Source organism: Orycteropus afer, unplaced genomic scaffold (assembly GCF_000298275.1).
Source record: "Orycteropus afer afer isolate SDZICR_OR568_19922 unplaced genomic scaffold, OryAfe1.0 scaffold00321, whole genome shotgun sequence".
NCBI classification, from domain to species: domain Eukaryota; kingdom Metazoa; phylum Chordata; class Mammalia; order Tubulidentata; family Orycteropodidae; genus Orycteropus; species Orycteropus afer.
The window spans coordinates 1,132,605-1,157,770 of NW_006921908.1; the positions used below are offsets into that span (position 1 = coordinate 1,132,605).

At 36.1% G+C, this 25,166-nt stretch overlaps 1 protein-coding gene across 1 annotated transcript in view; it reads left to right on the forward strand.

Moving 5' to 3' along the window:
- KIF18A (kinesin family member 18A) overlaps positions 1-25,166 on the forward strand; it is a 125,358-nt gene that overhangs the window by 46,288 nt on the left and 53,904 nt on the right. The window contains exons 10-12 of the mRNA XM_007951951.2: positions 1,617-1,781; positions 4,759-4,880; positions 11,547-11,779. Coding sequence (XP_007950142.1) covers positions 1,617-1,781; positions 4,759-4,880; positions 11,547-11,779 — 520 coding nt within the window. The remainder of the gene's footprint in view (positions 1-1,616; positions 1,782-4,758; positions 4,881-11,546; positions 11,780-25,166) is intronic.

Below are 25,166 nucleotides of genomic sequence, written 5' to 3' on the forward strand. Positions count from 1 at the left end.
AAACCCACCAGCTACTCCTCGGAAGGAAGGTTGGGCAATCCTACTTCTGTAGTGATACTGCCTCGGAAACCCAAGGAGGGGTCTCTATGAGTCAGGGCCAACTCAACAGCACATAACAACAACAGGGCCTATACCACACTTGGAGAACCCCTACCACATTTCTGTCCCTAGCCCTCTAGTTAGTTTCAGGTTCTAATTTTTGTTTGTTTTTCTTAATTACCCAGCATTTTGTTTGTTTGTTTGAAGGTGTTTTGTTTTGTTTTGTTTTTCTGATGTCTTATATTGATAAAAAGTGATTGAGATGTAATTAACCAGAGAAACTAAATAAGTCGAGAACCTTAGTTAAGAATGACAGTGCCTATCAATCATTTTTCCCTGATCTATTTGACTGTATCCTAAAATGAAGTCTGCTTCTCTTTGACCCTTGTATTTCCCTTGAAAAGAAGGCCAAGTAAAATTTTACAGGTACCTCGATTCAGACATGGCTTCATGATCTCTACCTTTGGCTGACCTTAAATATAATTGATAACTGTATTTTTTGTTTGTTTTCATATACCCCTAATGTCAATTATACCTCTTTGATAAAAGATACTAAGGAATAAACTCACTGTCGTCGAATCGGATTTGACTCATAGTGACCCCTTGTTGGGTTTCCAAGGTGGTATCACTATGGAAGTAGATTGCCCCATCTTCCTTCCGAAGAGTGGCTGATGGGTATGAACTGCCAACCTTCTGGTTACCAGTCAAATGCCTTAGACACTAAGCTACCAGAGCTCCTACTAAGGAATAGGAATTTATTTTCAAGTTCAAATCTCATTTGTTTGTTTATATTTCCTGCTTTCAAAAGCAGTTGTAGGTCCTTGTTCTAATCTATATGGATCTGTTTTTTCAAATCCATTCATCTTATCTGATATTTGTTGAGTTCATTGTCTATTGGCAAACAGCCTAGAGAAGCCAAGCCCTTCTGGCCCATATTTTCCATGATAGCATGCAACAGCCTTCGGGTAAGAAACTAGAAGGCCAGTTTTCTTCTCAGGTGAAACACCAAAAACATTCCAAATACCCTTATATATTCTAAACAAATATTAAACAAGATTAGATACTGATAAGCTCTCTGATATAAGTTCTCTTTACTCACATTTCCACCAGTCAATCTAAAAGCATTATAGACCACACCAGAGCACTACAATGCTCTGTTTCTTCACATCTTTTCAATTACGGATAGGACAAGAGCAAGGCATGCATCTATTTTAATTTTGATTAAAGAAATCTGAAACTTACCAGATCTTGTATTAACTTTTCCAGTGTAACACACTGAAAGGAATGGACTTTAGCAAAGAAAAAGTCATAGTCTTTAATTTGACCATTGTATTTCTAAAAGCCATGAACTTTCAATGTGTAATTTTATAAAAATGACTCACTAACTCAATTTCCTATTTTCCTGAAAGCAGTATTATTTTCAGGGTTTCAAGTGAGAAATAGCTTTTAAATACAAAAGTATAGCTTAACTTTAATAGACTATATTTGTACACTTACAAGAAAATATATTACTTCACTAATACCATACACATCAAATATCAAAAATTAGAGTGACTATTAAATACATTTTATTTCAGGCCACTTGCAAACGAGATCATAGACTTGAAATGTTGAAAACTCGTCGCTGCTACTTGGAAAAGAAAAGGGAGGAGGAATTGAAGCAGTTTGATCGCAATACTAATTGGCTCCATTGTGTTGAAAATGAAATAAGCTTCTTAGGTCAAAATGGTCATACTCCAAAGGTACAGATGTCCAGATTATTTTGTAAGAACTAAACTCTTCAACTCTATTCTCTTTATTGTTTAGTAAATATCTTTCATAAAACTACTATGGCCCTATCTCTGTGAGCCTTAAGGACTTATTTGTTTATAATTGAGTGTATCTTCTGCTTCACAAATTACCTTCAGTTTAGCCTTTTTTCTAAATCAGAAAAGTAAAGAAATGTTATTTTTAAGTGATTGCATTACTTTGTGAGGTAGCACCTTTAAATTAGAATAAACTCTATTTCAAATTACATTTGAGGATTTGTCATGTAGCTCATTCTGAATGTGGTCACCATTAATTTTACTATGATTCAAAAGAGCTGAATTCGAAAGCTCTGTGTATGTGCTGTGCTTAAGATATTCTACCTAGAATTGCAATAAGATGATATTTGTAAAGGAGAGGCATTGGTAATGGTGGTTAATAAATACGTTACATTGGAATTGTGTTCAGTTAGAAGATTACAGAAATCTGAGTTTAGTACCTTAACCAGATAAGGCTTTATTTTACTCCCATGACAATATAATGTCTCCCCAATGTCATCAGTGTCATTATTATGCTTTTTATTTCAAGATTGTAATATTACTATTCCATCTCTTGTCTCTAGTTCACACCTAGGCCAGAAGAGGAAGAAAAAAAGGGGGAACAATATTTGTATCAGGAGAACAAAAACTTTTTCAGAAATTTCTGTTGTTGTTTTTGTTATGTGCCATCAAGTCGGACCCAACTCATAGCGACCCCTCCTTGGGTTTCTGAGGCGGTATCACTATGGAAGTAGATTGCCCAGCCTTCCTTCCGAGGAGCAGCTGATGGGTTTGAACCACCAGCCTTCTAGTTAGCTGTCAAATGTCGTAGGCACTATGCCACCAGAGCTCCTCAGAAATTTCTAGCAGATATATATCTTATTGGCTAAAACTAAATGACCTTGCTATCCTAGGGACAGTGGAGTACGGGAAAGTGTGTGTGTTTTCAGTGGACACATAATCACTGTGAACAAAGTTAGAGTTACCTTCATAAGGGAAAAGGAGACAGTGTATATTCAGGGAACAAAAAAAAAGAAAGAGAGAGGATAGGCAACTAGAAAGTAATAGCTACAAGTTATTTGGTTGACAACCCTAGTATTTAACAAATTTATTTTTCCTCTTTTTCTAAAAATAAGAATGTATAAATTCTGTACCTTGTTTGTTAATGCTCTATTTTATTTATTTATTTAGCTTTTTTCAAACTATGCTTTAAAACACCCAAGCCTTCATATTGTCAGTCTTTCCAGTCTGTACCTGGGCTCCCTAAGGTGATGGCCTCAAAATATCACTGAATTTCATGCAGAAATCTTAATTGGGCCAGATGCTCTTCTAAAATGCTATGCTATGTATCAGCAAATTGGTACCTAGCTTGCTGGAATCTTCAAATTTCTAAAAGTACACCAGACCCAAAATACATGGAGATGAAATAAAATATTTAAAAATTAGTAATAAATGCAGCTAGTGATCTTTAGTATTCAAAGATACTGTTTTGTTTTGTTTTTTTAAAATATAATTCAAGGATCTTAGCAAATGCATCATGACTAGGAGAATGGATTCTCTGACAGACTAGGAGTAGATGTAAATCATTTTAGCATTAAAGCTCATACTAGAAAGAGAAAAAAACTAGATTGTCTATGATAACGGTTCTAAATAGTGCAAGGGGCAGCAAGCAGTATATTACCGTTTCTTCAGAAGAAAACTAAAGACGAATAGAGACAGAAAAGTTCTCCAGTGTTGATACTTACTGAAGTCTTCCAACAACAAATTCTACACCTCAGTAATTCTAGAAATCTTCAATATATCTTGCTGAAAGCATGCTAGTTAGTACAGTAGATTATGATGTTAGAATAATCTGGTAATATTTCATAATAGAATAACTTAATTTATAAAGCACTTAAATATTCTCTACAGATAGAATGAAAATATTGGAAAGAACATGCACTTTGATAAGGAGTGAATATTTGGTTATTCTGGTACTTGGTGTTTGTTTTGAATATCAATTCTAATACTAATTATATATAAATATATATTAATAAAACAACTTTGGACAAGTTGTTTAACTTCTTTGCCTCAATTTCCCATCTATAAAATATAGTTAAGGCATTATAAGGTTAAATGAAATACTATATGTAAAGGCCTAACAACATTTAACACATGATGGTTTAATAATATGCTAAGGTATATTAACTTAGACATCAACAGCTAAAGCAAGTTCTATAACAAAGGAACAAAAAACAGTTAGCTGCATGATAATAGTACATTCTCAGTTTTTCATCCAGAACACTGATCCTGACTTTTTGTTGAGGTTGTAGACACCTTAAAAAAAATCTGATCAAAGCTACCAGTCCTCTCTCAGATGAAAGACTGAGGAGGATTAGATTATTATAATTTTGTGTTTCTTTTTGTTGTTGTTGTTCCCTGAATAACAGAAGAAACGAAATTATACAAATATGTGCAAATTAATACACTGTACGACTAGTGTGTGTCAGACTCAAAAGCAACATCAAAAATTCCTTACAGACAATGAACATTAAGAAGATTCTCAATTCAGTAACCTAATTATACAACTTAAGGAGCTAGACAAAGAGAGCAAACTAAACACAAAGCTACCAGAAGGAATGAAATAGCAAAGATCAGAGCAGGGTTAAATGAAATACAAAATAGTAAAACAGTACAGACTCAGTAAAATCAGAAGTAGTTAGTTCTCTGAAATGATCAATCAAATAAAAAAAAAAGTTAGCTAAACTGACAAGAAAAAAAGAGAGAAGGTGCAAATAACTAAGTCAGAAATGACAGAATTTTTACTACCATCCCTACAGAGACAAAAATGATCGTAAGCAAATAATATAAATAGTTGAAAATAGATCTTATAAAAATTCCTTAGACTTTTGACTTTTACTATTTTTAAAAGAATCTGATTATATTGTTTCCCCAGGAACTCAAAAAAGATCTTCGATATCACCATTTACACCTACAAACCAAAGATTTGAAAGCACAAATTAAGCATATGATGGATCTAGCTAGTCTTCAGGAACAGCAATATAGGCAGACTGAGATGTAAGTACATAGATTTACCTATTCCACAAGGTATAGCATTGTAGACCCAAGATACTTTTGAAGCATAGAAATACTTCTTTTAACTGCTCTAACATTGAGGTTTTTCTGGTATGGCATACATTATTTTCATTATTTTTAATGATCTGCCAGCATCAAAGAATATGGGGAAAAAAGGTGTGGGGGGGGAGAGTGTATATATATATGTATGGTTCTTTCCTTCCAAATAATTTTTTACAATTGCTTTATATGTTTTAATAAATACCCCAGAATAATGTAGAATATACAGGGGACAAAGTTCTAAAAACTTCTTAGCCATAACCAGATACTTTGAGGGAATAATTCACTGGGCTTGGAGACTAGGACCACAGTCTCAGGAGACTTCTAGGTCACTTGGCATAACAGTCTACAAAAACAGTGTTGTACTGTCCTACAGTAGTGACTGGGGTCTTAAAAGCTTTCATGCAGATGTCTGAGATTCAACTATTACTAGTCTTCTCTCATCTGAGCAGAACAAAGAAAATCAAAGACTCAAGGAAACATTTACTCCAAAGAAGTAATAGACCATGTGAACCACAGCCTCCAGTACACTGAGACCAGAAGAACTAGATGGTGCCCAGCTACCACTACTGACTGTTCTGATCAGGATCACAATAGAAGGTCCTGGACAGAAAGAGAGAAAGAAAATGTAGAACAGAATTCAAAACCATAAGAAACAGCAGACTTACTGGTCTGATAAAGACTGGTAGAACTCAAGACTCTGGTTCTTAGACAGCTTTCTAGCCTAAAACTGAATCCACCCCAGGAATCAACTCTCAGCAATAGACAGGTCTATAAAGTGAATAATAACACCACGGAGTAATGTACTCCAGAGTATAGTCAACCATATGAGACCAAAAGGGCAACCTTTGCTATTAAACAAAGCTTAGAAGGCAAGAATGTGCAAGAAAAGATGAATGGACATGGGGAACCCAGGGTTGAAGGGAGGAAAACTGCTATTACATTGAGAGGCTTACAACCAATATTACAGAACAAAATATGTATAAGTTGTTGACTATAAAGTTAATTTGCTCTGTAAAATTTCACCCAAACTACAATTTAAAAATAAATAGATAAAAGATAGGTATGCTGAGCAAATAATCTGAGAAGCTGGACCAAAAAAAGAGTGAAGCATCAGGTTTGGAGGAAGATTCATTAACAGCGTGCAAAATGCATATGACACAGCCTTTTTCTCTGAAAGCAGAGGATTTGAAGCACTTGATGGTGAAAATCAAAGATGATAGCCTTCACATTACTGTTGGATTACTCTTCAACATAAAGAAAACAAAACTTACAACTAGACCAAGAAGGAACATCATGATAAACTAAGAAAATACTGAATGTGTCAAAGATTTCGTTTTACTTGGATCTTGTAACACCCATGGAACCCATGGAGCAAATAAAATGACATATTGCATTGGGCAAATCTACTGCAAAAGACCACTTTAAAGTGTTGAAAAGCACAGATGTCACTTTGAGATCTAAGGTTCGCCTGTTCCAAGCCATGGTATTTTCTGTCTTCTCATATGTGAACATTGTGTGTGAACATTGGACAATTAATCAGGAAGACTGAAGAAGAACTGATGCATTTGAATTATGGTGTTAGCAAAGAATATTGGATATAGTATGGACTGCCAGAAGAACAAACAAATCTGTTTTAGAAGTACTGCCAGAATGCTGCTTAGAGGTGAGGATGGCAAGACTTTGTCTCATGTCCTTTGGACATGTTATCAGGAAGGATCAGTCCCGGGAGAAGAAAATCATGCTTGATAAAGGGCCCCAGCATAAAAGAGGAAACCCTCAATGAAATGGATTGACACAGGAACTGCTGCAATAGGCTGAAACATAGCAATGACTGTGAAGATGGCACAGGACCAAGCATTGTTTCATTTTGTTATTCGTAGGGTCACTATTAAGTCAGAACTAGTCAGTTGACAGCACCTAATGACAACATTGTTTTGAAAGCATTTTTCTTTAAAAAAAGAAACTACTATTTTTTATATAATATATGCCACATAATCCAAAATTGAAAAGGTATACAGTGAAAATGTGTTTTCTAGTTCTGTCCTCTAGCTGCCTCCCGTTTTAGAGATAATTACCATTAATACTAGCTAAATAGGTGATTTCTAAGCATTCATAACTCCTGAATGGTTTTTTACTATCATTAAATTGAAGTTATTGGAAAAGTGTAATTTTTAACATTGTTGTTGTAAATGTGCCATCGAGTTGGACCCGACTCATAGCGACCCCTCCTTGGGTTTCTGAGACAGTATCACTATGGAAGTAGATTGCCCAATCTTCCTTCCAAGGAGTTGCTGGTGGGTTTGAACCACCAACCTTCTGGTTAGCAGTCAAGTGCCTTAGGCACTATACTACCAGAGCTCCTCTTTTTAACACTTGTTGTTGTTATTTGCATCCCAAATTTTAGTGTGATACTGTAATATTTATGGTCTCTTTTCTGATTTTTCATTTTTACAGAGGATAAGAATGAAGCCCAAGGAGTTAACTGATTTATCCAAGGTGACAAAAATAAAGATTAGGTAGTTGGATTTTTGAAACAATAGAAAAACCTAAAAGGAAAGATGTCACTTTGAGGACTAAGGTGTGCCTCACTTCAGCCATAGTGTTTTCAGTCTCCTCGTATGTATGGAAGAGCTAGATCATGAATAAGGAAGACCAAAGGAGAATTGATGCATTTGAATTATAGTGTTGACTAAGAATGTTAAATATACAGTAGACTGCTAGAAGAATGAACAAATCTGTCTTGGAAGAAGTATAGCCAGAATGTTTCTCAGAAGCAAGCGTGATGAGATGTTATCTCACATAGTATGTGCCTTACGCACTACACCACCAGAGGGTCAGCTAAAAAAAGGAAGGCCCTTAACAAGATGAATTGAAACAGTGTCAGCAACAATGAACCCAAACATGGCAACAAGTGTAGATGTTGTGGGACAGGGGAGTGTTTTGTTCTGTACTACATAGGACCATTAAGAGTTAGAACTGACTAAACGGTACCTAACAACAACAAAGGACTTTTTTCCACATCTAAAATTTATTAGTCTTCTACTTGTGTTCTTAAATAACTGATTATTTTTGTGCTTAGATTTAGAGGAAACCAAAAAATAGCCATTTTGAAAAAGAATAAGAAAAAGAAAAATTTCAGGGAGATGTTCTTGTATGCATGGAAGCTCAGCCTTATCTCTCCATGCTTTCTGTATCTATACCTAGAACTAACACTGAAAATTTATTTACTAGTAATCAAACCACTTGCAAGACCCAAAGTCATTAAACATTAATTAGTTTTAACTATACTATATTTGCTATAACAGATGAATAAAATAATACATTTAAGACAAATTTTTACCTCAAAAATGGGATAAAAAGAATTCTAACTCTTAATCATTTAGAGAAAGGGGGACTCAGAGCATTACAGAGGTAATATGGCCTAATAGAGTTTGAGTTTTAGAATTGGTCAAGAGCTTGAGTTATAGCTTATATTAACAATATAACCTTGCCTAAATTATTTAACCTTGCTAGGAGCTCTGGTGGAGTAGTGCCTAAGGGCATTTGACTGCTAACCAGAAGGCTGGAGGTTCAAACTCACCAGCCACTCCTTGGAAGGAAAATTGGGCAATCTACTTCCATAGAGATACACCTCAGAAACCCAAGGAGGGGTCACTATGAGTCAAATCTGACTCGATGGCATGACTGATTAAGCCTTAGTAAGAGATCATAATACTTAAAAAGGTTTTGGAAGAATTAAATGACACAAGTAAATCACATGATATAGTATTTATGCCAGCTTTCCCAAAACAACCCTCTAGGTTTAATGATTCACTAGGAGGTCTCACAGTACTCAGAATATAGGCATACAGCTATGATTTATTATTTGTTATAGCAGAAGGATACAAAGGGAAATCAGTAAAAAGAAAAGGTACATAGGGCAAAATCTGGAGAAAAACAATCAAGCTTCCTAGTTTTCTCCCAGTTGAGTCACATAGGAGGATGCACTTAATTCCCCTAGCAACATGTATAACATCACGTGTAAAGTGCTGTCTACAAGGTAAGCTCATTAGAAACTAATACCACAGATTTAATATGGGTATAACATTATTTAATCTGGTATCACATAAATACCCTTTGCCTAGCACATACCAACATTTCCAGACTTTTGGAAGGGAAGCAGATGTTCAGCATAAACCACATCATTTCTATTAACAATTTAAGCACACTGAGTAACACTGTCAGTTCTGAGAATGATGGGAACCTTTCTAAATTCCAAGTTTCCAGACACCAGCCAAGAGCCAACTTTGCAATCATGCGTTTGTAAGGATAGTAGGGGCAGACCTCCTGTATAAAACTCTTTTCTGCCTAGTAACTAATTATTGGAAATACACAGTAAATAATTATCCTTACTGACTTTCTGATTAATGACTCTTTCCCTATATTCATTACTAACTTGCCTTAATTGGAATAATTGCCCCCTCCAAAACAGATCAAAATTACTTATTTGTTGTTTTTTTGTGTGTGATCCAGCAGATTCTGACTCATAGCGACCCTATAGTACAGAGTAGATCTTCTTCATAAGGTTTCCAAGACTGGCAATCTTTACAGAAGCAGACTGCTTCAACTTTCTCCTGAGGAGGAACTGGTGGATTCAAACCACCATCTTTTTGGTTAGCAGCCAAACGCTTTAACAGTATACTACCAGGGTGCCTTTCTGACTCATTGTACACTTATATGACAAAGCAAAAACTGTCCCATAGGATTTCCTATGCTGTAGTCTTTATGGGCATCAGGATTGGAGGAAGATTCATTAACAGCCTGCTATAAGCAGGTAACACAGCCTTGCTTGCTGAAAGTGAAGAAGATTTTAAGCACTTGATGAACATCCAAGACTACTGCCTTCAATATGGATTACACCTCAGGATAAAGACAAAAATCTTCACAATTGGAACAATAAGCAATATCACAATAAATGGAGAGAAGATTGAAGTTGTGAGGAATTTCATTTTACTTGGATCCACAATTAGTACTCATGGAAGCAGCAATCAAAAATTCTGACAGTGTATTGCACTGGGCAAATATGCTGCAAAAGATCTCTTTAAAGTGTTAAAGAGCAAAGATGTCACTTTGAAGACTAAGGTGCACCTGACCCAAGGCATAGTATTTTTAGTAGTCTCACATAGATGTGAAAGCTGGACAGTAAGTGTGGTAGTTAAAGTTGTGTGTCATCTCTGCTAGGGCTGGTTGAGTGTCTGGACAGCTGTGATAATTATTCCCCATGATGAGACTGGCAATCAACTCCATGGTGGAATCTACTGTGAGCAGCTGAATAGCTGCCTTAGGGACGTGATCTGCTTCCTGTGTATAAGGAACAGTCTTTACCTTATGGTATGATTGAACCCTGCGTGTTGCCGAGTCGTCGTTCAGTAGCCTCCCACGCTCTCCCAATCCTGGGACTTTCAATGGACTTGAATTAATGGCCTCTGTGTGGTTTGGTAATATCAGGAATGTGCCTTGTTACTTGTCAACCTTGGGTTTGTCAGCCTAGCAGCCAGCAGCTGAGTGAAGAAATGCCTCTAGCTTCAGTGGGCAGGAGCAAGAAGCAGAGCTGAAAGCCCAAGGTCACAGGGCTTTCCCTAGCCCCTAGAGCCTGGCACTTGGAACTCAGACTTCGAGCCTCTGAAAATTGTAAGAATAAACTCCTGTTTGTTCAAGCCATTCCCATTTGTGGTATTTTCTGTTAGAGCAACACAGAAGTAACCAAAAAACTGGTATCTAAATATTTAACACAGATACTAAAGTGTTCATTTCCTTGTGTGATAAACATAATGCTATTATTTTCCTGCTAACTTATCCATACATAGTTCAAATGGTTCTCTTCTGGATTTTATGAGTAAAGTGTTATATATTATATTCACCGCTTCAGTGTATAGGGACTGAATCCTCTAAAGATTCATGGTTTTTGGTGTCTTCTTTGATATTAAATTTAGGAACCATTTGTTGACTGTATAAGTTTTGAGCTGTTTAGCTGTGACTTCATTTCTGCAGTGAAAGCTTACATGGAGGTCTAATACATGAAAAGATAAACTTAGTGTACTACTTTGATTGACAGGATAGAGAAGGTTTTAAGTTAGAGCTAAGAATACTGTTCCCCAACCATTCCCTCTATCTACCAGCCCTGTCTAGAAATTTCCTCAAAATTCCACTGAATCCCTTTCTGAAAGCCATTGGTTTAGGTTGTGAAGAAGTACCTTAAAGGAGAGTTGGATTTTTTATATGAATTTAATTTACTTAATCATCAAAACAGTTCTCTCAAATAAGTAAAGCAAATGACTGTCAAGTGTTTTGCCTTTTCACAGAAGAAGAAGCCACTTTGAGCTTTATCGAAGGTCAGGTAAAAGTGTAAAAGAACAAGCTGAGACTAGTGCCTGTAATTTGTATCCCAGATTCTTTCCACTCTGTTCTTAATACTTTAAAAATATACGAAGGTATTTGATTATAAACCATACTTTAAAACATGGGGAATCATTTTAATGATCCACTCATACTTTGAGTGATATTTAGAGTAACTAAAATAATGTAGTTTCCAATCTCTTTTTTTTTCTTGTCCTTTTCTGTATATAGAGTATTGAATACTTTACTTCCAGCCTTCAGAAAACAGTATTGTGCATTAAAAGAAGCTGGTCTGTCAAATGCTGCTTTTGAGTCTGAGTTCAAAGCAATTCAACATTTAGTTGAGAGGAAAAAAATGGTGGCTTGGGCTGACCAAACTACTGAACATCCACAGCAAAAGAGTCTATCGTGGGTTTCTGTTCTTATGACCTTTCCACAACTTGGACCAGTTCAGTCTGCTTGTTGTAAGTATGGATTTTGTGTTATCAAGTAAATACTAACATTATTTCTAAAGAGTAGGCTCCTTTATGCACCAATCTACAAAGCAGTTAATTTTTTTTTTTTTTAATAGATTTGGTTGCTCTTTATAAGTAATGAGGAAATTAGCTTCAAAATCATTTAATTTAACCAATATCTTCCAGGGATCTCTGAACAAATGTGCATTGATATTCTAAGTAACTCTAGCAATAAAACCTTGAAAAGTTATTTTCCCCATTTTATTTCTCATCTTTCTATAAAATTTAACTTCTACCAAGATGGATAATGATAATTGAGAATATTGTATAATTAATAATACATTCCTAACTTCAATTAAAAGTATAGAATTTACTATATATTTATTAATAGATCACTTGATATCTCTCTCATACAGGGGTGCATGTTGTTGTATTGCTAGGTGCTATCAAGTCACCTTCAACTAATAGGGGCCTATGTGCAACAGACAGGAACACTACCCAGTCCTGCACCATCCTCACAATCCTGTGCTTGAGTTCATCATTGCAGCCACTATGTCAGTCCATCTCGTTGAGGGTTTTCCCCTCTTACGCTGACCCGTTACTTAACCCTTTTTTACACCCTTCTTGATTTTAAAATATACAGTATCCCCTTGTTCTTTTTGAATGGCACCTTCATCTTTGTGCAGGTTACTTATGAGTACATGTTCTGGAATTCCCTTTCTTTACAATGTTATCCATAATTTATTATGATGCACACAATCAAATGTCTTTGCATAGTCACTAAAACACAGGTAAACATCTTTCTGGTATTCTTAGTTTTCAAACAAGATCAATCTGACATCAGCCATGATATTCCTCATTCCACATGCTCTTGTGAATCTAACTTGAATTTCTGGCAGTTCCCTGTCAATATACTGCTGCAAATGTTTTTTTAATTATCTTCAGCAAGATTTTACTTGTCTATGATATGTTTGATATTATTTGATAATTTCCACATTCTATTGGATAATCTTTCCTTGGAATAGGCGCAGATGTCAGTCTTTCCAGTCAGATGGCCAGGTAACTAGCTGTCTTCCAAATTTCATGGCATATATGATTAAGCTCCTCTAGCACTGCATGCATTTGGTTAAACATCTCAGCTGCTATGCCACCAATTCCTGGATCCTTGTTTTTCACCAGTTCCTTCAGTACAGCTTGGACTTCTGCCTTCAATACCATTGGTTCTTCATTGTATGCTTCCTCCTCAAATGATTGAATATCAGCCCGTTGTTTTTAGTACAGTGATTGTATGCCTTCCATCTTCTCTTGATGCTTTCTGCATTGTTCGATAATTTGCCTATAAATTCTTTAATATTGCAACTTGAGGCATGAATTTTTTTCTTCATTTCTCTCAGCTTGACAAATGCCCAGTGTGTTCTTTTTGGTTTTCTAACTACAGGTCTTTGCACATTTCATTATTACTCATTACTTTGAACTGGAGCTGCCCTTCGAAATCTTCTGTTCAACTCTATTATTTCATCATTTCTTTCATTCACTTTAGTTGTTCTTCATTCAGGACTAAGTTTCACAGTCTTTTCTGATATCCATTTCGGTCTTTCCTTTCTTTCGTATCTTTTTAATGATTTTTTGCTTTCTTCATGTATGATGATCTTTTTTAAAAAAAAAAAAATTACTGTTATTTGAGTGGAAGTGTACAGAGCAAATTTATTTTTCATAACAGCAGTTCACATGCCCTTTGTTTCATGATACTGACTGAAATTTCCCACAGTGCAACAACTCTCTTCTCACTTCTTCCCCATAGTTACCTCTTTCCTGTGTCCTTCCCTCCCATGCACTCCTGCCCCCTGAGCTATCTCCCAGTGCATACACAGCCTTCCTGTTGTCCCATGAGTTATCTCTCCAAGGAGTGTATCTGCCTAATGTAAATGTTCAGCTCATATGCCTGACTATTGTTTGGCTAGAAGCCACAGGAGTGGGTTCAGTTCCAGACCTTAAGGGCAGCTAAGGGCCATAGTCTCTGGATTTCCACAAGGTTCTATGAGACCAGCAAACCTGGTCCCTTTTTTTTTTTTTTTTTTTAATGATTCTGAGTTTTGTTCCACACTGTTCTCCCACTTTATCCAGGATCTCCTACATAGATCCCCTCCGAGTGGTTGATAGTGGTAGTGGTGCACCATCTAGTTCTTCTCGTCTCATAGTCATATAGGCTGAAGATCGCATGGTGTACCGGTCCCTTGGACTAATTGTTTACATGCATCTTTGGTTTTCTTCGTTCTTCTTTGCTCTGGATAAGGAGAGAGCCATCGTTGGATCTGGATGGGTGCTTGCAAGCTTTGAAGATCTCAGTTGCTACTTGCCAAAGTAGGATGTGGAGCAATGTTTTGTGTAGTATGTTATGCCAGTTGAGCTTGATGTCCCCTGCGACCATGGTCCTGAGCCCACAGGTCCAATTACTCATTCTCTCTAAGTAGTTGGCTGTGGCCAAGGAGTGACTACAATCTTGTCCCTTGTCAACTATACTATGTATCTGGAAATTCTTACAGAACATACAGATACACTTATAGAAACATTGCCAGCCCTATACATGGTCATGGACACACTCCCCCCTGCATACACATACCTCATCATTCAGCCTCTCCACCCATCTATCCAACCGAATATCAGTGTTTGCCAACACTGACAAGGCAGTACTGTAGGAGCAAATGGGTTCATCTTTGTTGTCTGTACCTCCCATGGACCTCTCTTTGTCTTCTTCTTCCTCAGTTGATAACTCACATTTGGTACATTGCCCTTCCCTTCACCCAAATCAATACTTGTCTCTACCTATCTAGCAGTGTTCTCTCCCCTTCCCTCCCACCCTGGTACCCAACAAAGAAAATTTCCTTCCATATATAAACCTTTCCTTAACTTTGTACAATAACGGACTAATAAAATATTTGGCTTTCTGTGACTGACTTATTTTACTCAGGATAATGTCCTCAGAGTTCATCCACATTATGCGGTGTTTTGCAGATTCTACATTATTCTTTATTCTTTAGGGTTGCATAGTATTCCACTGTGTGTATGTATCATAGTTTGGTTATCCGTTCTTCTATTGATGGGCACCTAGGTTGTTTCCATCTTTTTGCTATTATAAATAGTGCTGCAGTGAACATGGGTATGCATATATCTGTTCTTGTCCTGGCTCTCACTTCTTTAGGATATATATTTAGTGACAGAATTGCTGGGTCAAGTGGTATTTTTACTTCAAACTTTTTAAGAAATCTCCATACTGCTTTCCACAGTGGTTGTATCATTTGACAATCTCACCAGCAGTGTATGAGAATCACAATATCTCCACGTCCTTGCCTGCATTTCTAATTTTCTGTCTTGTTGAACTTTGCTGTTAGTGCTGGGGTAAGATGGTATCTCATTGTTGTTTTGATTTGCATCTCTCTAGTGGCTACTGATCGTAAACATTTCTTCATGTGTTTGTTGGCTGCCTGAATATCCTCTTTGGTAAAGTGTCTATTCATGTCTTCTGCCCATTTATTAATTGAATTATTTGTCTTTTTTTGTTGAGCTGTTGGAGTTTTCTGTAAATTCTAGAGATAAGTCCTTTGTCAGATATGTCATTGCCAAATACTTTCTCCCAGTCCGCAGAATATCTTTTTGCTCTTTCGGAGAAGTCTTTGGAAGCACGTAAAACTTTAATTTTTAATTAGTCCCATTCATGTAGTTATCTTTGCTGTTTGTGCATTTTGGGTTATGCTTGATAGTCTATTTATGCCATAAATGAGGGCCCCTAAATTTGCCCCTAGTTTTCCTTGAAGAACTTTATAGTTTTAGGTTTCATGTTTTAGTCTTTGATCCATCTAGAGTTAGTTTTTATGTATGGTGTGAGGTACAGATCTTGTTTCATTTTTCTGCAAATGGATATCCAGTTTTGCCAGCACCATTTATTAAACAGACATTCTCTTCCCCGTTTAATGGATTTTGGTGCTTTGTCAAACATCAGCTGACCCGAGGTCAATGGATCTATTTCCAGGTTCTCAATTCTATTCCATTGGTCTATGTGTCTGTTGTAGTACCAATACCAGGAGGTTTGACTATTGTGGCTATATAGTAGGTTTTGAGATCCAGGAGTATGAGACGTCCTGCTTTGTTCTTCTTCAGTATTGCTTTTCCTATCAGATATCTCTTTCCTTTCCAAATAAGTTAGTGATTGGTTTTTCCATGTCCTTAAAGAATGTTGATGGGATCTGGATTAGGATGGTGTTGAATGTGTAGATTGCTTTGGGTAGAATTGACAATTATCACAATATTCAATATTCCTATCCATGAGCATGGTGTGTTCTGTTCTTATATTTATGTAGATCTCTTAAGGTTTCTTGAAGTAGTCTTTTGTAGTTTTCTTTGTACTGGTCTTTTGTATCCCTGGTAAAATTTATTCCCAAGTTTTTTTTTGTTTTTTTTTTTTTTGGTAGCTATTGTAAATGGTATGGATTTCCTTATTTCTTTTTGAGCAATCTTTCTGCTGGTGTAGAGGAATCCAACTGATTTTTGGATGTTGATCTTGTATCCTGCCACTATGCTAAATCTCTCAATTAGTTCCAGTAATTTTTTGACTGAGTCTCTTGGGTTTTCTAGGTATAGGGTCATATCATTAGCAAATAGGTATAGTTTTACTTCTTCCTTACCAATTTGAATGCCTTTGATTTCCCTTTCTTGCTTTATTGCCATGGCTAGGATTCCCAATACAATGTTGAATAGAAGTGGTGATAGAGGGCATCCTTGTCTGGTTCCTGTTCATAGGGGAAAGGTTTTAGTCACTTTCCATTGAGAATAATATTGGCTGATGGTTTTGCATAGATGCCCTTTATTATGTTGAGGAATGTCCCTCGTATTCCTATTTTGCACAGAGTTTTGATCAGGAATTGGTGTTGGATTTTATCAGATGCCTTTTCTGCATCGATTGATATGTTCATGTGGTTCTTTTCCTTTGTTTTATTTATGTGATGGACAATGTTGATTGTTTTTGTAATGTTGAATCATGCTTGTACACCTGATATGAATCCCAGCTGGTCATAAAGTATTATTTTTTTGATATGTTATAAGAGTCTGTTGGCTAGGATTTTGGTGAAGATCTTTGCATCTATATTGACAAGGGATATTGGTCTGTAGTTTTCCTTTTAAGTGATGTCTTTGCCTGGTCTTGTCATCAAGGTTATGCTTGCTTCATAAAATGAATTTGGGAGGATTTCACCCTTTTCTATGTTCTGGAATAGTTTTAGTAGCATTGGTATCAGTCCTTCACTAAATGTTTGGTAGAATTCTCTGGTGCAACCTTCTGGGCCAGGACTTTTTTTGGTTGGTAATTCTTTTTATGACCTGCTCAATTTCTTGTTCTGTTATGGATCTGTTCAACTTTTCCACCTCAGTCCATGTTAGTTTAGGTAAGTAGTGTGTTTCTAGAAATCTGTCCATTTCTTCCAAATTTTCAAATTTGTTGGAGTACAGTTCTTCATAATATCCTCATATTATCGTCTTTATTTTCCTTTGTTCTGTTGTGATATCATCTAGTTTGCTTCTTATTCATGTTATTTATATTCTCTCTCTCTTTTCATTTGTTAAATTTTCCAGTGGTTTGTCAATTTTATTAATCTTTTCAAATAACCAGCTTCTAGTCTTGTTGAATTTTTTCTGTTGTATATTTTGTGTTTCATTGATTTCTGCTCAAATCTTTATAATTTCCTGTCTTCTGGTGAGTGTACACTTTTTCTACTGGTCTTTTTCTAATTCATGGAGATGTTGTTTTAAAGTGTTGATTTTGACTCTCTCTTTTTTGATGTGTGCATTTATTGCTGTCATTTGGCCTCTGGTCACTGCTTTTGCTGTGTAGGAAAGATTTTGGTATATTGTGTTTTCATTTTTGTTTGACTCAAGGAGTTTTTTTATTTCATTTTTTTATTTCCTCTATTACCCAGTCTTTTCTTAAGGCGAGTGTTGTTCAGTTTCCATGCGTTTGCTCTTTTCTGTTGATCTTCCAGTTGTTGATGTCTACTTTAGTATCATTGTGATCTGAAAAGATGCTTGGCAGTATTTCAGTGTTTTTCAATTGATTAAGGCTTGCTTTATGGCCTGACATATGGTCTATCATGGAGAATGTTCCATGTGCTCTGGAAAATGATGTATATTGTGCTGTCATTGGGTGAAGTGTTTTATAGATGTCTGTAAGGTCAAGTTGGTGGATTGTATTGTTTTGTACTTCTACGTCTTTGTTCAATTTCTTTCCAGCTGTTCTGTGTGACATTGAAAGTATTAGAGTCTCCTACTATGACTACAGGAGTTCTGGTAGTGTAGTGCCTAAGGCACTTGACTGCTAACCAGAAGGCTGGCAGTTTAAACCCACCAGCCACTCCTTAGTAGGAAGATTGGGCAATCTACTTCCATAGTGATACTGCCTCAGAAACCCAAGGAGAGTTGCTATGAGTGAGGTCTGACTCGACGGCACATAACAACAGAATTTTGACTGTGGAGTCATATGTTTGTCTTTTCAGTTCTGTTAAAGTCTGATTTATGTATTTTGGGGCTCTTTCATTGAGTCCATAGGTATTTATTATGGTTATATCTTCTTGTTCAATTGATCATTTGATCATTATATAATGTCTTTCCTTTCTTTTTTGGTGGTTTTCATCTTAAATTCTATTTGATCAGAAATTAATATTGCCACTCCTGCTCTCTTACAGTTGCCATTTGCTTGATATATCTTTTTCAACCTTTGGTTTTTAGTCTATTTTTGTCTTTGTTTGTAAGACATCTCTTGTAAATAGCATACTGATGGGTTATGCTTCTTTACCCAGTCTGCAATTCTCCATCTCATGAGTAGCGCATTTAATCCATTGACATTCAGTGTAATTATTGAGAAATATGAATTGGTTGCTGTCATTTTGTTAAGTGTTTTTTCCTGGTGTCCCTGGTTTCTTTGTTCCATATAATTTTCTGTGCTGAGCTCATTTTGTTTATGAATCGTGTTATCATTTCCTTCATTGCTATTGTTTTCATATTTGCTAAATATTTGTGCTTGTTCTCTTTTTTATTGTGTTGTGAAGGTTTATCATATTTCTTTGAAGTTAGCTTGTGCATAATAATTTTCTCCCCTCATTTAGAATAGTCCATTCTATCTGGCAACTCTCTTGACTGCCTCACCATTTAGAAGTTCTGTAACTACACTGTTTTTTTCCCTCTTTTTGGTTTGTAGTTGTCCTCACTTGCAAGCTGATGTTTCTTGTTCCCTGTTTATAATCTTGTAAGCTTACTTTACTTTGGATACTTCCATAACTGGGTTACTGGGTTATGTCATCATGCGTATTAATGGTCATTTGTTGTTTGCTCTTATTGGTTCTCTGTACAAAGGACTCCCTTTAATATCTCTGATAAGGTTGGTCTTATTTTAACAAATTCCCTTAATTTCTGCTTATTTGGAATCTCCTAATTTCACCATCATATTTGAAGGGGAGTTTTGCTGGGTATAAAATTCTTGGTTGGAAATTTTTCTCTTTCAGGGTTTTATATGTACCATTCCATCACCTTCTCCCCTGTATGGTTTCTGCTGAGAAATCAGAGCTTACTGATTGCCTTTTGTAGGTAACTTTGTTTTTCTGATACTGCTTTCAGGATTCTTTCTTTGTCTTTGGTTTGGTGAGTTTGATGATGATATATGTTGGTGATTTTCTTTTGGGGTGTCCTGTTTGGGGTTTGTTGGACTTCCTGAATGGATATATTCTCATCTCTCATCATACCAAGAAAATTCTCCTCCAACAAATCTTGGACAATTTTCCCAGTGGTTTTCTTTTTCTCTTCCTGTTCTGGAATTCCAATTACATGTAGGTCATTCCTTTTAATGGTATTCCACATGAATCTTAAGCTTTTTTCATTTTGTTTTGATCTTTTTACTGTAATCCCTTCCCAAAGAAGTATCAAGTATTTGTCTTTAATCTCATTTATTCTATCTTCTATTGATTCGATTCTACTCCTTTGCCCTTTCAATGTGTTATCAGTTTCTGACAAGTTCTATTAATCTTCTGGATTTCTGTCTGTAGGTTCTGTATTAGAGAATTTTTCACTTTTTTATTTTGTTCTTGTATTTTCTTCAGAAATTTTTCTAGTGTTTTGCCTGTGTTTACATTAATTTTGTCAGTGTTTCCTTGATCTGCCTCTCAATCCATTGAAGGAACCTATATATAATTCTTTTGAATTCTTTATGGTCCATTTTCCTCAGGGAGGTGTTTTGTGTCTGTATCTTGCTCCCTTCTTTCTACTGCTTTATCTTGCTTCTTTGTGTGGACTCTGATGGTCTGTTTTCTCTGAGACAGTATGACTTTGTTGTATTTATATTTAATCATTTATTATCGGTTGTAATGATTGGCTGAAGATTTTCATCTTCTTTGGGTTTTTTTTTTTTTTTTCCTTTGGATGTATCTGATTAAACAGCACTGTGCTCTTCTGTTCACTAGTTGACAGCTCTTATGCACTCACCACCTGTCTCCTGGTGGGTGTGATAGAAAATAAGAGTGACTGCGTAGATCTCTCTTAACTGTTTGTGAAGAGCGGTTAATAGTGAGTCAGGCTTTTAATATGTATTGTTGGCCAGTTGGTTTTGAAGAAAGTAGTGGCTCTCACTCAGTAAGTGGAGCCAGAAGGTGTGGGTGTGGTTGTGTCATATGGACACAGATGCTGTCTCCCACTCAGTTAGACAATAACAACAATCAGAGAAACCATAAAAAAAGTAAAGGCAAGAAGACAGAAAAATACACCTCATAAACACGCAGGAATACCACCAAGAAGAGGGGAAAAAAAGAGGATAGGCAATAAATAAATTTTTTTTTTAACTACTTTAAGAAGCCAAAAGAAATATGAATAGAAATAGGGGGAAACAAAAAAATAAACTTGCAATATCTGGGGAGGGTAGACTAAGAGAAAAGAGGTAGAGTAGAAGAATAATGAAGAAATTGAGAAAAATGCAAAAAAAAGCAAGGAATGAGGAGAAACCACAAGAAAGAAAAAAATGGGAACCAGGAAAAGGGAAGATAGAAAACGATGAAAGGAAAAAAATAATAATTTTAAAACAGACACAAACGAACAAACTAAAAAAAAAGAAAAATTTGGGCAGGGTAGAGCACCCAGACTCTGTCAGAGCACACAGACTAGGATGGAATTCCTGCCAGCCCAGAAGGTGAGTGGGAATGAAGGATGATTGCATGTCTGTTCACCAAGAGGGTGTGGGGTATAAGAATAACAAGGGGAATATTGCACCTTTCCAGTCCTCATTGTCCGATGTGCCCTTACAATCCCTGGCAAGTGGAGCCTACTCTTACTTAGGTTCCTGGACTCTGACAGAATGCTGTTGCTTTAAATATCCACCAGGATCGATCCGCTTGCAAACATTGAAGATGGCTGCACCCTCTGGACAGCTAAATGTCCATAGGTAAGCCCATCTCCCTCTTCGTTGCTCCCCTTTTTATTCACCAGGCACCAGTGAAGTCCTCTGTGCAGACTAACTAGCAGGGCCAATTTTTAGGTTAATTCTTAGGTCCTAACACATCACTTGGCAATATCTAAGCTGTTCGTACCATCAGGATTGCTAACAGTCCACAGCTCCATATGTCTCCTTTTTCAGTGTTTTCATGCAGGTTCTTCTATTCGTTGGAGTTTAGTTCACTTCTGTATTCTTCTTTTCAGAGCTCAGGGCTTCAGAATTGTCTTTTCTATCTGTGTTAATTGTTTCCTCTTTCTTTTGTTGAAGAGGGTTTGTGTAGTTTGTCTGCCTATTCTGCTATCTTACCCATGTATGATGTTCTTGATGTCATCTCACAGGTCTTCTTCGGTCATTGGAGTTTAATGCATCAAATTTATTCTTGAGATCATCTCTGAATTCAAATAAAATATAATAAAAGTTGTATTTTGGCTCTCGTGGACTTTAATTGTCTTCAGTTTCAACTTGCACTTGTATATGAGCAATTAATGGTCTGTTCCACAGTCAGCTCCTGGCCTTGTTTTGACTAATGATATTTGAACTTTTCTATCATCTCTTTCCACAGATGTTGTTAATCTGCTTCCTGTGTATTGTATCTGGCGATATCCACATATGTAGCCACTATTTATGTTGTTGAAAGAAAAGTATTTGCAAGGAATAAGTCGGTGGTCTTACAAAATTCTATCATGCAATCTCCACAGTCATTTCTATCTCCAAGACCATATTTTCCAACTACCTATGGTTATTCGTTTCCTTCTTTTGCATTCCAATCACCAGTAATAATCAGTATACCTTGATTGCATATTTCAAATAGCAGAAGTTGGTAAAAGTCTTAGTTTCTTTATCTTTGAGTTTTTGGTGCATAAATTTGAGTATTAACATTAACTGGTCTTGCTTGTACGCATAAGGATATTATCCTATCACTGATAGCATTGTAGTTCAAGATAGATCTTGAAACATTCTTTTTGATGATGCTTGTGATGCCTTTCTTCTTCAATTTGTCATTCCTGGCATAGTAGATCTTGTGATTATGTGATTCAGAATGGCCGATACTGCTAACCCAGTAATGGCTAGGATATCAATCTTTATGCATTCCATTTCATTTTTGACAACTTCCAATTTTCCTAGAATGTACTCTATACATTTCCTAGAATGTACTTTATACAATCCATGTTCCGATTATTAATGAATGTTTACAGTTGTTTCTTCCCAGTTTGTGCTGTGCCCACTTAGCAAATGAAGGTTTCAAAAGCTTTACTCCATCCACATCATTGAGGTCAACTCTACCTAAGGAGGCAGCTCTTCCCCGGTCATATTTTGATTGCCTTCTGACTGAGAGGCTTATCTTCCAACACTATATGAGACAATGTTTCACCACTGTTCATAAAACTTTCAAGTAATACATCAAAACAGTGTTTCACTGCTATTCATAAAGTGTTCAGTGGCCTTTTTTTTTTTTTCAGAAGTGGATGGCCCCATCCTTCTGCCTAGTCTGTCTCAGTCTGGAAGCTCTTCTGAAAGCTGTCCACTATGGGTGAACCTATGGTATTTAAAATGCTAGTGGCATAGCCTCTAGCATCACAGCAACATACAAGACATCACAGAATGACAAACTGACGGGTGCATGGGACAGTTTAATTGTAAAACTGACATCTAATCTTGGTTTAAAACAATTTAGGCAATAAGTAAAATTCCCTCTTTTCTCTCTGAGAACTCTAATATTACGCCCTGCCTCAGAAATACATGCTATTAGCATTTTTATTATCTTTGTAGTATGTGCAAGTATATGTGTAAGACCGTGTATGTATAATATTTATATTACGCAAACTAACAGTGCCTGAGGCACTTGACTGCTAACCAGAAGGCTGGCAGTTCAAACCCACCAGCCACTCCTCAGAAGGAAGATGGGGCAGTTTACTTCTGTAGTGATACTGCCTCGGGAGGGGTCACTATGAGTTGGGTCCGACTCGACAGCACATAACAACACAACAGTGAATATGAATGTTACCACATGATACAATTTCTACTATTTAATTTATTATGGACATTTTTAGAAAATGTACATGAAGAATTTACCTCATTATTTGAACAATTTTGAGAATCCAGAGGAAAACATACCATAATTTACCCATTGTTCTATTGATGAGCATTATATTACACATAACATTTAACAGTTAAAAGCAGTGCTTCAGAAAACGTGCTTGTTTATTCACATGTGTACCATCTGACTTGCTGAGGTCAGAGGACAAATTTTATAAAAGAATAAAAAACAACTATGCATCCTGTCAGATTGCACTTTAGTGTCACGCGTGGGTATCCAATAATGAGACATGAATTCCAGTGAGACTGTCTTTCAGGATACAGAAAATTTAGTGAGAACCAAAGGAAAATCTATCCGTTAAACTAAAGCTAATGGAAGAGATAACTATCTGTGAGCCTAATATGAGGAAAATACCCTACCAGAGACTAATTAAATAGTAAATGATCCAGATAGTAAGTAACCTAAAGAATTGGGAAGGAGTGGGACAGGACAAGGAGCTCTGGTGGCACAGTGGTTAAAGCATTCAGCGACTAATGAAATGATCAGTAGTTTACCCACCAGCCTCTCCTCGGGAGAAAGATTAGGCAATCTGCTTTCATAACAATTTGTAGCCTTGGAAACCCTATGGGGCAGTTTTTTTCTGCCCTATAGGGCCACTGTGAGTTAGAATCAAATTGATGGCTGTGGGTTTGGTTTTGGTTTTGGGGTCAGGGTCAAATGAATGAAGATGTTATGATGGTAAACATATAATAAACCATGCAATATATAAATAAATAATCTATTATATGCTCTCTTAGAATGTGGAATATAAGTGCTCCATAAGGAATTTTGAAACAAAAAAAAATACTTCAACATAAATTCTAATAAGAATTTAATCTTAATTTTAAACTATATTATCAGGAGTCCCTGGCTGATGGAAATGATTAACATAGTTGACTACTAACCAAATGGTGGGAGGTATCATCAAACTTCAGGAGCTGGGAGTAGAAGGAAAGGAATATATAAAGTCATTTATATATATATGAGATGCTAAAGAGAAAATAGATGAAAAGTGACATATTAGATCTCTTCTTTGTTGTGTTAGGGAGGAAGTACACTAATGGAGAAATTTTACTTAAGTAAAATTGTTTTCCAGTTAGACAGTAGGGAACTATGATTCTGCTTATGAGTAAAGGATAATAAATGGAATAATACAACTTCCAAATTACCAAAGCAATAAAAGTGATTAAATAGCAACTTGATCAAACCTGTAAAAATAGAAAAAAAAAAAAGGTGTTTTAATACGGGAAAAAAGAAAATAAAATGATAGTAAGCAGTAATACAGAAACAAATCAGATATTTCAGTATGACTTTAAATGTACATATTTTTAGTTTCCTTATTAAAAGACAAACTGTCTTACTGAGTTAGAAATCAAAAGCCTGCTATATGCTGTTTTCAAAAAATACATTTAAAATCAAGGGTATTTTTTTTCTGCCATTTTAAATAGAATGATAGACACAGATATGTCAGGCAAGTACAAACAAAAGGAAACCAAGAATGAATGACAAAACAAATTTCTATTAAGGTAAAATTTAATGTTAAAAACACTGAATGCGGTAAAGAGAGTCCAGAAAGTGAAAAGGGCATAATTTACTAAGATATGTTTATAAACTTATATGTACCAAATAATATACCAGCTAACTATAAAACCAAAAACCAAACTCACTGCCTTCGAGTCGTATCCAACTCATAGCCACCCCTTCTTGGGTTTCCTAGCTAACTATAACACTAAAAAAAAAACCTCCCCTCCTTGGGTTTCTGAGACGATACCTCATGGAAGTAAATCATCCACTATTTCCTC